Below are 13,648 nucleotides of genomic sequence, written 5' to 3'. Positions count from 1 at the left end.
GCGTCCAACTCTTGATTTCGGCTCAAGTGATGATCATGGGTTCGAGCCCCACATCAGGCTCTGTGCTGACAGCATGGGGCCTCCTTAGGATTCTGTTTCCCTCTTTCTCCCCCTCCCTGCTCACTCTCTCTCTCAAAATAAATAAGAATAAATAAATAAATAAATATTTCAAGGTCCTTGGGTAAAAGACATGGTAGATATTCTTACTATCTCAATTTGGGGAGAGGGTGGCTTAAATGGGACTGAATTTTCTTCCCACTAATTTTAATAAAATATCCACAACTATTGCACTTGAAATACTTTAAAAGGAGGCTTACTACCAGTGAGAGACTATTAGCTAGTATCTCTGCACTTAGCTGCTAGGGAACCAAGAAGTGGAATGTATACTTTCCAAGACCTAGAACTGTGTCCCCTTGGACTTAATTTTGTCCATCTGCAAAGTGAAAAGGTAGGCTTATCATTCATTCTCAAACACAGCTGCACAACAGCAACCACCAGGACTGCTTCAGTAAACAGACATCCTTACACAACTTGTCAGATTTAATGATTTCAAAACTTTAGCAGTGGTTTCCAGACATTCGTATTTTTAATTCTTTAGGTGGCTCTGATAATCAGTTAGGTTTGGAACCTAGACGATTACTTAATCTCTTTTTTGTTCCTGAAAAAGAACTGGCATTTGGGAGCATATACTGATTCCTATGACCTGTGGCCATTAATCATCTTGCTTCCCTCCCCGTTTTGCAACATTTATTATACACCAGCTCTACAGGTGTGTTAAGAGCTTTAGTAATGAAGTAGTAAGAGAAGACAATACAGTTTATGGTATGATAAAATGTATTTTTGTAAGATATTAGTTATGTACCAACTATGCATTTACAAAATACGACACTTCAAAACATTCTGCATACAGAACTTACAGACCACATTTATTTAATAACAAGATGTCCAGATCCTTAGGAAAATGTATTTAAAGACTTACTACGACAAAATCTCAAAATCAAAGAACAAAAATAGTAAACAAATTACTTCATGGCACAGGACATCATAAACTCGTGTAACACAGCAGGCAGATTTTGTTGTAGAAACAGGATGGAGGGATATCTAAACAAAAAAAAATTCAGGGAATGGGTATTCATAAATTTCTGGTTAACCGAAGCTTAATAACATTAAGAACCAGGGGTCTTTGAGCATCAATTTTACTTATAAAAATGAAAACCTCCCAAAACATTAGAAGTATATTCTTCTACCTTTACAATTCTGAATGATGCCGTTCATTTGTTAAATATATGACAATATCTGGTTAATTTCTTAAACTTAACTAATGATGTCACCCTTGAGATGGCGACCCTGTTGCATTTCCTTGTACGTTTTTTCTCTAATAAACCTAGGGCCTATGACAGGAAAGATAACTGAAACACACTTAGATAAAAACTGGTCTGAGATACTTTATTCATGAATAACTCAGCAAGTATTTATTGAAAGACTACTACATTTCCAGGTCTCAAAAGACAAGACAGACACAAAGCCTGCCTCCAGAGAGCTCACCATCATGAATATCACAGGCCAAGCACTGTTTCTGAATCGCTATGAGCCTTTCATCTTTTAAAAGATTTGCATAGATAATGATTTGCACTACTGACTTATCATAAAGGGAATTCTGAAGTTGTTGTTGACACAGCCTACACTTTGCTTTCTCACTTTGTCTTTTGCTCCTTCTGACAATGTCAAGTATTTTCTTTTCCTCTTCAGTACTCTACCGCATACCCTCTGTGATCCAGGTGGCTTTTTCTGTGACATTTGCTACAGCCTTCTGTTCCCCTTCACGGCTGTCTTCTGTTCTTTCCTCCTTATTAGAAAAGTGGTCACTGGGGCTTCCCCAAGATTCTCTCCCTGATTTCTTATTCACTTGAATGACTAAACATTTCCTTAAATGTTGGGTCTTTAGTAAGTATAATAACCAGCATTTCCAATTAGCATTTCCCAGAGCTCTGTCACGAACTCCAGATCTAATACTCTCTTCCTGAATGCTATTTAGAAATATCATCCTCAGTAAGACAAGAGTTTCTTAAAGGATCCTGTTTTAAAGGCTGTACTCAAAGAGACTGATAAAGGATACATAACTCAGCAAAGGACACTTCTTTATTCTCAATTTTTACCATGACAAGTATTGGATTCTGCAAGATCATAGTTAAAATTGTTTGGTGCGGGTTATCAATTTTTTGCCTAAGGGCTAGATCAAAAAAAATTCAATTTGGGGACTTCTGACATAGTTCAAAAGTTAAAAAAACATAAATGATAAAAAGTTAAGATAGCTAAGTATTCACCGGTATGTCTATATCCTTTGTCATAAACCACATACAATTAAGAATTCAACTATTTTTAAATCTGCAAGTCAGATGCTATCAAGCAAACTGCCACGTACGATCCATAATCCTTTAGTTTTTAACTCAAATAGGAAGATTTAGTCAACTTTAATTTTCTAAACGTTCTCAGGAAGAGTTCTCAGAAGCATCCACCACTTACAAAACACAGCTGGGTAATCCATTTACCCCAAATGAACTACGTGTGTGTGTTGTGAGGTAGCAACAATAGACTATGATCTTCTGTGGAGATGGCACCCTCTGTGCACAAGCAGCCCCTCCTCAAAGGAAGAGTCTGGATAACAGGAAGGGACATTCGCCCTTCATTATTTCATCAACTACTGGTGTTCTCGTAGTGTTTCAAATGCTTGATTTCACTTTCACGACGATACCAATATTTATTTATTTGGAAAGGTAATCCTATGTTCCGAGTAGCGGGTATTAACAACTTCCAACACGATCTCTAGGAATAATTCGCAGTTCGGAACCGTGCTTTAGGAAAACATTTCCTACACAAACAAACAAAACATAAAGTTAGGTATTCAAAAAATGACAAGTTGTCTTAAACATTGCAACAACTATTGTTAATACAAGAAACAACGTAGTACACAGTAAGTCGGTCTGGAAGCTCAAATATCACCAGAATCTAACTCCATGCTTCCTAACATTCCTCTGAAATCTTCACAACCCAACCAAACATCTGAAAATTTTAAATAAGAAACACTAGCCACGAAAGTGCTAACACAAACACTCAGCAGACAACAATGTAATTTAAATTAACCATCAAGACTTGCTAACTGAACACACGCTAAAGTGTCTAAGGACAGAAAAAATAGTAAATTATAAATTACCACAAATGACAAACGTTTAGAAACCTGATCTGACCTATCTTTGCTCAACTGCTTGTGGAAATTTTCTCCACGCTCCATGAAGTGTACAATTCAACTTTTAAGAGTAATACATCAGGCAACAAGTTAGAATAAGTGGCAACTCAAATTAATATAAACTGCTGAACATTTACAGAGTAAGAAAAAAATAAAACCTTTAAACCTAAGTTTAAAGGCATCTACACAATAAAATGGCTCATGATTTTCAATAAATGACCTTTTTAATTTCATAACACTATATACTTAAAACTACCGATTTAAATAAAAATAATTACAATTTTAAATCCCTCTTCATTTTCTCTATAGCTGAGTTTCAATTTCAAAGCCTTATGAGGGCAATATAATTTTGTTATAATACATTAGTACTTTAGTATATAATAGACAGAACTACTACTCAAACTGAGATCACATTGATCACATCAGATTAAAGCATGATTAATTTTAAAACACTGTAATTAGACTATACACCAAAAAAAGGTACATCTGGATTAGGTACAATTAGATGCAAGTAATTAATTATAGTTAAGTAATGAATTAAGGTACAATTAGAGTATAAACCAAAAAAAGGTACATCTAAAAAGCATAAAACTACCTGTTAAAAAGTTCAGGATTGCTTTTACTCTGCTTGCTTGTTAGGACATCAACACACAGCCCTGTAGAATACTAAGTTTGAAGCTCTGAGTGTGAACTAAGTCCCCTGAAATTTAAATGACTGCACTTCTTTGAAATAGTAATAGCTAGCCCTTCCTGAAGGCTTCAAACTTAAGTGCTTCCCAGGTGCCATCTCACCACCACCTTATACAGGTAGGTCAAAATCATTATTCTCCTAAGAGTACAATCTTACCTTCAGACTCTTCGTTCAATGTATTAAACACCTTTAATGCTTATTAGTGAGGTTTTTCTCTTGTAGCTCAAAGCATATATAGCTGATACCCACAATGAAACAAATTATCTCTCAGATACATAGGTCAAGACTGCTAGATAATCCCTAAAAAAACAGCTATTAGCCTGGAGAAAATCTAATCAAGTCTCATTAGAAGGAATTATCAATTGACAGACAGAGCCCCACCCACGTCTTCATGGTTTCAGATAGATACTCACCAGCAGTCTGTGCAGGATTTATTCCTATTCCATCTAGAAAATAAGTTGTAAAACCATCTAAGTTGTTTTATTTCTAAAGAGAAAATGGTTCAATAGTAACAAGTAGAGATTTGCTGCTACTGTGTATATAGGCACAAGCCAAACAATTTAAATCCAGAAACATGAATGACAAATCTTTCAGGTAAGTTACCTGTTGAGATCCATTACTATTATGCATTTACATACACTGTTGGATTAGATAAGAACATCTGTCAATGAGACGATGCTGACGAATTCCACAGAAGATAGTTTATTCTATCACACCACACACAATGTAAAATAAAGTCAAAAGCCCCTTAGATATGTCATTAATCATTTTGATATTGCTCCTGAGGCAGACAATCTTAAGGCCAGAAGGGCCCACAAAATCATTTAATTCAAGTTGCAGTGACACCTGATAAAGTACACAAAGCACTTTCGTAACAACTATTCATTTGTAAATCTAAAACTTTCTCAGGAAAGTAGGCTAGCTTTCTTTTCAAGTAGAGAAACACTTCAATGTGGCCACAGGCAGAATGTTTCAGAGTGAGAAATTCTGTGTATCTAAACTAAATCATGCTACTGCACATTAAACCCATATTCTCTTATTAGGCTATCTTAACTGTACACGAACCATTGGCCAGCACCCGTAAGTATTACCTTCTATTTTTGCAAGATAGTGAAAGCCTTCTAGCAATCTTTACTCATCTTACTTCAGTATTTTCTCGCAGGGCTAGTTCCATCACACTTCTGACCAGTACTCTAAGGTATTCGGAGTTTAAACTATAGATCTAACTGAATAAAATCCTCATTATTTCAGCCCTAAAAGAAATAGTGTGCTGTCAGGAAAGCAGTAAAAAGCTATATACAGCAAAGGTATATCCCCCATCTAACTTCCCATATTCTAAATGCATCTACAACTTATTAAACAACAACACACCTTGTTTTAAAAAAAAAAAAAAAAAGGAGAAGTTATTTTTAGTAGTAATCTGGCATGAAGTGGTAAGGACACAAGACACTGTAAAATGCTATACAATACCAAAAGCTAAAGAAACTGAAAAGAGCTCATTATAGACAATAACCTTGACTTCGTGTTTATAATCATGTATATCATTTATGTTGATATAAATTTTTTTTGTATTTAACTCGATTTTAATTAATTTAGCCTTTTAAAACAACTTGTACTGCTCTCAGGTAATGAAGTTTTAAAATGAATTCTTACCATTGGTAATAATTGCACTTGTTGCTGCAGGAACTTTAAACTAAAAGGGAGAAAAAGGAAAAAAAAAACTTCATACATATATATAAAAATGTATATAAGTAAAAAAATACACACACACACACATATATACACACACATAATCTACAAAAGATGGTTAGCAAGGATGAGGTACATATAATAAATTCTATTATCCTCAAATGTGATTTGTATTTTAGGATAAGCAATGTCACCAAAGAAAATACTGTAGTTTTGTTTTAGTTTTAGTGAACAGTATTATTTTCTAAATACTGCATTTCACTGCATCTAGGACACCATGGATCGCAAAATGCACCTTATTTTATGCAGTACAAAAAAGGAAAAACACTGTCAATGAATTTATGACCTGATGATTATCTACTCTTCCAGATTTAGATATATTACTTTTATCATACATAATTCTCTTGCATAATCAAAAATAAAAGCAAAACAATTGCTCAGAATATTCCTAAAAGTTATTTGTAGAAATAGTAACGTCAAATAAATGCTCTCTTGTGTTTAATGGAAGACCAAAGTTCAAATTCTTTCCTCAAATTCTCTGTATTTAATGTATTGCTGACTTAAATTTCACAGGATTGCAATAGTCTAATTATGCCACCAGGAAATAACAACTAAGTTCAATTTGGTGCACAGGTGATGTCAACTAGACAATTATGTGACTGCCACTTGGCTAATAGTGACAGGAAGACTCTGCTGATCTACTTCCAGAGGTGTAAAAAGAGGTGTTTTCTGAATCAATAAAATGTGGTATGGAACTTATTGGTAGCTAAAGGGAGAACTCTTCCCTTAATGTTCTGGAGACCAGTAGTGGTCAGAATGTGTTCATATCCTCATAAGTTCATTCATTTATCTAACAAATATGTATTAAGTACTTCTATGCTACAGATTAGTTTTACAGATATTACAGTTGAGTTTTGTGATCAAGTAAGTTTGGAAAACACTAAATTAAATACTATAGTTTATTTAGCTCCAAGAAGGAAATGGTGAATGAAGTGTTTCCCACACTCTTTCACTGATTCTAGGTTTTCATGGGTTTGTTTGTTTTTGGTGGTTTGTTTTGGTGGTCTGGGAAAAGTACTCTAGGAAATGCTGTTCTGGGTATTTATAATGGTCACATATGCGTAGTTAAGAAAAACAACTAAATGCTTATTGTAATTTATAAATTAAAAACCGAATGCTTAATTTATAAATTAAAAACTTAATGATGCATAAGGACAACGGCCTACTACTGGATTGCGTACCTAATAAACACTTAACTTTACTGTCCATATGGTACATTCTTAATGGTAAATGTCCTTTCCAGAATTTAAAAAATTTAAATAAACCTCACTTAAAATAACTTCAAAATATGCTTTAATACATAAATATTAGAACACCTCAGGGGTGCCTGGGTGGCTCAGATCGTGATCTCACGTTTCGTGGAATTTCAGCCCCGTGTCGGGCTCTGTGCTGACAGCTCAGAGCCTGAGACTACTTCAGATTGTGTCTCCCTCTCTCTCTCTGCTCCCCACCACCCCCCCCCACCTCACGCTCAGTCTCTCCCTCTCAAAAAATGAATAAACATTAAAAAAAATTAAAAATAAATAAAATAAAATACCTCAAAACTTATTTACAGAGATTGTAATACTTAATAAAAATTTGCACAAATACCCAAATCCAATTACAGGGTATCTCAGATTTCTAAAACTTTAGTATTACAAAGTTTTAGTTACTCTACTATTTGTCTGAGTCTTAGATTATGTCCATTTTTAAGATAAGCTGTGCATTTTTAGTTATATCCATATAGCAGCAGCATATTTATGAACATTACAAACCATAATTTTTCCCTTCTTCAGAATGCAGAAACGACAGTTAGGCAGTTAATCTGGGGCAACAGCACCCGCGATGTAAAATTCAGCAACTATTACGTTCGTTCTACATTACTGACAAGTTTTCTTCTGTATGTAGGATGTACTCCATGCTTCTAAGTTTTCATTTCTTTTCTTTCTCAGACCCTCTAAGTCTGATTTAGGATGTTAAAAGGCTATTCTCAGTTTTTGACAACGCACTACTTAGTTAAATTAATTCTTGGTTATACTGGGGAATTTTCTTATTTTTTAAAGATATTTGACTAGGGATTTAAAACAGACTCTCAGTTTAAGTCAACTCAACTCTTGTTCTCACTAAAAGATCCTACAATGTCTCATCTTGTGAAAGACGTTCTCGTTGCTGCTTGAAAGTCATAACCTTTTTAAATGTGGAACATCCATGATTCCTAATAGTTACAAGGTATCTTAAAACCTTAATAAATATATGCAGCTGTGTGGAGTTTGTAAGTTTATTTTCTATTGCATGTCTGTTATGAATTTATACTTTCACCAGAAGACCAAGTTCACAACAATGCCTTTGCCTTACAAAGAACCACATAACTGCAAACACAAGAATAAAATATTAATTATAGCTCAAACGGATCTACTTCTTAAGGTCCCAGTTTGTGGGATCTGCTATACCCCAGGACCAGGAATATTTCCTACAAGTGATCTGTGCAGCAAAAAGTAACACTGATGCTGTATTCACATTTGTTTCCTACTTTTATTTTACCTATTCAGTATGGGTGAAGAATAGATTAAAATGGACTGCAAAACAAGTACTACCACTTTTCAGTTTAATTCTGAATGAGTGATAAATGATGTCAGTGGTCCCTGACAAGACCAGCGCTGACAGGCTAGCTGATCACCCATGAATAACAAGTTCAGGGCAGGATTGAGGAGCAAGCTGATTTCTTACTTAGTTACTAAAATTATTTTTCTGTGACCATAAATTTTTTTGAGATTGTGCATCAAAATGTTTGGATTTGAGTTACTCCAGATTTGTACAGAACTTTTAACTTCAAAAACTATTAGTAAATGTTATTATATTTTTATTCAAAATCACTTAATTAGATAGAAAGGACAGATGTTAACCACTCTCATTTTGCAGATTATAAAATTTGAAGAGAAGAGAAACTGAGAGGCTTGCCCATGCGTTAAAATATGTTTACAGACTGCCGTGTAAAATAACGTTGCTGTTTAAAAATATTCCCCTATTGGGGCACCTGGGTGGCTCAGCCCATTTAGCAATCGACTTCAGCTCAGGTCATGATCTCGTGGTTCATGTGTTCAAGCCCCGCGTAAGGCTCTTTGCTGACAGCTCAGAGCCTGGAGCCTGCTTTGGATTCTGTGTCTCCCTCTCTCTCACAAAAATAAACATCAAAAAAACAAAAAAAGAAAGAAAAAAAAATTCCCCGATCACCAAACCTTCCAATTTCAGTAAAACTTCTCCTGAATTTCCAATGGTTGCATTAAAATACATGTGTCGATTTAACTCATTCTGTATCTGTGTCTTAACTTCCATTCCATTTACATCTGGTAAGTTGGGCTTAACTTTTTGATACCATAAACCTAGTAATGAATTCACACAGAAGTGGCAGGTCAAAGCGCATGCAAAACATAAAGACTTTTGAGAGACACTAAATTGCATTCCATACAGGTCGTTCCAATTTCTATACTTACCTCCTCTGCCGCAAACTTTAAGACTGCTGTGAAAGGTGTACTTTCAGGAACACTAAGTCTGCAAAAGAAGAATTAAGAAGAATTTTTTAAAAAGCTCCTGGACAAAGCGGTCTAGTGAGGCTGTCTACGTTGATTGTACACTATGTTCACTAACTTTATTTTTTTTTTTAGTCTTTATTTAGAGAGACAGAGACACAGAATGCGGGACAGAGGGGGACACAGAATCCAGAGCAGGTTCCAGGCTCTGAGCTATCAAAACAGAGCCCGACATGGGGCTCACAAATCGTGAGATCATGACCTGAGCCGAAGTCAACACTTAACCAAGTGAGCCACCAGGCGCCCCTAAGTGTCCAAATCTTGATTTTGGCTGAGGTCATGATCTCAGGATTCATGGGAATTCACTGCTCTCCGCACTGACAGCTCAACATGTAAGCTCTCTCTCAAAAGAAATAAATAAACATTAAAAAAAAGTTAAATCTTGTTTTCCTACAAATTACCCTTTATTTTGAAGAGAAAGTACTAGTTACCCTTTATTTTGAAGAGAAACCAGAATAATTACTCCTACGTACACGTTATACATATTTTACAGACACACATACGTACGTGTATATATTATATATACCTGCACGCTACATACACACCAAAGAGGAGGTATGCCTATTAAATTCATTCAGTTGCCAATATTAACTGAACTGATACAATGTTCCAGGCACTCTTACAGATACTACTACTGTCCTACTGTCCTTTCCCCCTCCCTTCTTCTCACTTTTTTCTAGAATATTTACACATGGACGAGAATAATCCAGCATAAAGGGAGAAACCAAAGATGGTGAGAGAGGGATCTCTGGAGTCTATCTACTTTAATCTTGAGAAGACTAACATAAAGAGATCCAGAGCCCAAGAATTACAACAGCTGGCTTTTCATAGGAACAGAGTCGTGTTTTCCTTTGTAATAAGATGGTGGACAGAAACTATGGGCCTATACATACGAGTAGGTTTTGTCCATGTGGTGATGGAAAGATGAATTTTTTCTGATGGCTTCAGAAAAAGGAAAAATAATGTAGAAAATGTGAATAGAAATTTCTTAAAAATCCTTGCAGGGAATACAGGAAAACAAGCAACCTTGGGACATGTAGTACAGTGTTAGGCACTACTGGGCACAGTTAGGAACTTTACATCAGACTAATTGTCTAATTTCCTCTAAAAACATTCAGCTACACACAGAGAACACAGTGGTGGAGTTCAGACTCGGCGTGTCACCAAGCAAAGCATACTGGGAAGACGAAGACACCAGAAGTGATGGGAATGGACCACCAGGGAGTGACGAGACCATGGCCTCTAGGAGAGTAAAAAGGAAAGGAGTGGCGTAAAGCACGGGGGAGAGGGTAGTGACAGATTTAGAAAGAAGTCTGATCAGCGAATTAAAAGAAACATTTTTTACAGAAGAGATATACAAGAAGAGAGTGTGGTCAGCCACAAGAGAAGACTTGAAGGTGCCACTTTAGAGCTGCAGCAGTTACTGAAGATCTTAAGGTGCCAGGTTGTGGTCATGAATATTTAAGACAAGGTGAAAAAAAAAAAAAAAAAAAAGAAAAGAAAAGATCCATCTGGAACTGAAAGGATCCAAAAAGCCTAAGGCCAGAAGCTGCATGGGTCACAGGTAACTAAATCACTCAGGGCGATGACAACTGTTACTGCTCAGTGAGGTAGACCCTGATATTGATTACATTGCGTATGCTTAAAATCCTATTGAAGTCTTGGCCTTTGCTGCATTTTACGAGGCTCTTTGTAGCAATAACCTCAATAAGGTTTATCGAAAATCATAATAAGTTCCCGGGGAGTATGTAGTTAAACCTGGGCCAAACCATCCTACACCTGCTAAAGAAGAAAAAAGGGACTCGCATGGACAAACTGCCCAGGTTCTGCATGTGCCACTCCTGCTGATTATTCTTTACTAAATCCCAACATACAGACTGTATGATTTGAGGCTCATTACTTTGTGACACCCGATGGCTGAGTCACTCACACACTGGAGATCAGCAGTCGGACAGTAATAAAACGTTCAAGTAATTTCCGAATCTGGATTGGGTTGTCTTCCCTACTTCCTGTAACAGCTGGTCAAAGTGGTAAAAGGCCTTTCCAATCATGAGTTGACAGGCACTGTTTAAGGACCCCAGCAGATCATCTGAGGCCCGTCTTCAGTCCTCCCGTTCCATCGCCCAGCCGGGGAGTCCCTAGAGAGGTCAACTATCGGCGGAGTCGTTCCCGTCACACAGCCCGGCGGCCTCGCGCCGGGGCGAGCTGACACTCGGAGGAGCGGGCACGGGAGCCCTCCTCTCAGGCTCCAGGAAGAGCGAGGGCGAGGGAAAGCGGCGGGATGCGGCCTGCTCGGGTGGGAGAGGATCTGAAAGCTCGGACCCAGCCAGCCTAGTCCCGCCCGGCCCGCCGCGGCCCCGCTACTCACACTTTGTAAGGCAGCCGGGGGTCCGACGTCAGCGTGATTTTAAAGGAAACCTTCGACCTGAGGAGGAGATCCGGAGACAGTTAAAATCGCGCAGCGGGACCAGGGATTGGGATCGGGATTGGAATTGGGGTCAGTAAACACTTACATGGTGGAGCCGGTCCGGAGACCTCCCGCCAATTCCGCCGGGTATCCCACTTCCTTCGCGGTGGCACCGTCGCCACCTCCCCACTCAGGGCCACGTCTCCCTCCGCAAGCCGGGGGCCTCCAAAGATGCTGTTGTCCAAGGCGCTGCCTGAAAATGGGCTTCTGTTCCTCGTGCTAGGCGGAGCCTCCAAGTTACAAAGAGCTACTTTTTTTGCATTTAAAGCTCTAAGACTAAGGAAGGGATGGTATGGAGGAGGAATTTTCTAAATACAGTTATTTTATGCTGTAGTTTCAGTCAGGCAATGTAAGTGTGGGCAGAGGCGGTGGGGCTCTAGGTCCCAGCTGGCAGGATGGGGCGGAAGTAAGGGCAAAGAGTAGGAGGGTGCAGAGCGAGGAGCCCCGAGGGGCGGGGAGGTGGGCGGGGAGGTGGGCGGGGTTGGGAGGGCGGTGTTCCGCGAAGCTGCTAAGGCAACCTGTTCGCGGAAAAACTGGTGTGACGAGTTCAAGAAGCTGGAATCATCGCCCCGCTTTAGTGTTAATATTCTTCTGTCTTTCCAACAATTCAATACTGTTACATCTTATATTTCCATTTTTTCCCCATTGCACTTTACAATACTGACGTCTGATTAATTTCAACAGACAAGAAAGTAATCAACTTGGTGAGAAAGACTAGATCCCTGAACTAGAAGAACTTGGATTGTAGATGGGAAAAGCAATCCAAGAACGGAATTCCAATAGTTTGTTGTGTGATCTAATAAGATTACACCAGGGAGCTAGATTGCCGATCATCAGCACATTTATTCAGTTTAATAACAAACTCAATCCTTTCTATGCAGCAGGTACTAGAGCTAAACGCCGGGGTTGCTGGAATGAGTAAAGATAGGTGCCAACCCTCTACAATGTAACAGAACTTCTTGTATAGTGAGGACAAAGACTGTATGTCCTCTAAAATTTACTACAAATCTAAGCATCTGTGTTTGCAAAATAAACATCCCTTTCACAATGTCTGTAGTGCCCTATTTAAGAAATGTTGCAATGAATGACAAACTAGGAAACAGGTAGGTACTAAAATAATGAGGAGGTCTAGTTAATCTTTAGGATATTGTGTTAGGTTTTTTAAGGAGAGATATCCAAGAGAAACAGGGAAGCAACTGCAATAGGAATGTTAAACACCAATTTCTTCTTTGCCATAATTTTGTTATCAAAGTGCTCTTCCGTGGGGACATCTCCAGGCAGAGAGAGTGCTGACTCTTGACTTAGGAAAGAAAGGCTTCAATGTTCTCATGACAGTCATTGTCTTCTTCACTTATAAAAATGTGGATCTTACCATAGAGAGATAGAGGCAAATGTTGACTGATAGATTTGGGGATCCGCAGGTATAGCATTAATAGCTGAAGCTATGGGATTATTTAGTATGACTAAGATTTTTGAGAATGGCAATAAGGAGACACTACTGATTCTGTCTACCTGGTGTCAGATAGTCAAACATTGAAGAGATCTGAGTTCATACTTACAGTCTCTAGTTCTAAGAATACATGTCATGTAATTTTAAACAATATTTGCAACTTGCTATTTATAGTTTTCTGTTCATGTATAAAAACATCCTGAAGAGAAAAACATATTTTGTTTAGACAGTATGACTTCGGTACTCATATTCTACTGCCTCTTCAGGAAACATATTAAATATATATTTTTTTTACCGTTTATTCATTTTTTGATAGAGACAGAGAGTGCGTGGGGGAGGGGCAGAGAGAGAGGGAGACAGAATCTGAAGCAAGCTCCAGGCTCTGAACTAACAGCACAGAGTCCAACGCGGGGCTCGAACTCACCGGCCATGAGATCATGACCTGAGCTGAAGTCGAACGCTTAACCAACTGAGCCACCCA

The 13,648-nt window shown here is 37.9% G+C and overlaps 1 protein-coding gene across 1 annotated transcript; it reads right to left on the bottom strand.

Annotated features, from left to right (window-relative positions):
• Window positions 1-816: 816 nt before the first annotated feature.
• UFM1 (ubiquitin fold modifier 1) lies at window positions 817-11,888 on the bottom strand. Its single transcript, XM_030309412.2, has 6 exons — window positions 11,764-11,888; window positions 11,619-11,675; window positions 9,155-9,212; window positions 5,589-5,628; window positions 4,349-4,381; window positions 817-2,869 (listed from the first exon to the last, which is right to left on the bottom strand). Coding segments are annotated over exons 1-6 (258 nt in total). The 5' UTR covers window positions 11,766-11,888; the 3' UTR covers window positions 817-2,801.
• Window positions 11,889-13,648: the final 1,760 nt, after the last annotated feature.

This window comes from Lynx canadensis, chromosome A1, assembly GCF_007474595.2.
Source record: "Lynx canadensis isolate LIC74 chromosome A1, mLynCan4.pri.v2, whole genome shotgun sequence".
In the NCBI taxonomy this organism is placed as follows: Eukaryota; Metazoa; Chordata; class Mammalia; order Carnivora; family Felidae; genus Lynx; species Lynx canadensis.
Note: the sequence above shows the minus strand (reverse complement) of the source record. Positions and strands in the feature narration are given on the sequence as shown.

Excerpts from the sequence above, each read along its gene's own strand:
- UFM1 (XM_030309412.2), bottom strand. Across the intron at positions 4,382-5,588 it reads AAGTGCAATTATTACCAATG|ATGGAATAGGAATAAATCCT; the intron begins GTAAGAATTCAT and ends CTTATTTTCTAG. Across the intron at positions 2,870-4,348 it reads AAATCCTGCACAGACTGCTG|GAAATGTTTTCCTAAAGCAC; the intron begins GTGAGTATCTAT and ends TTGTTTGTGTAG.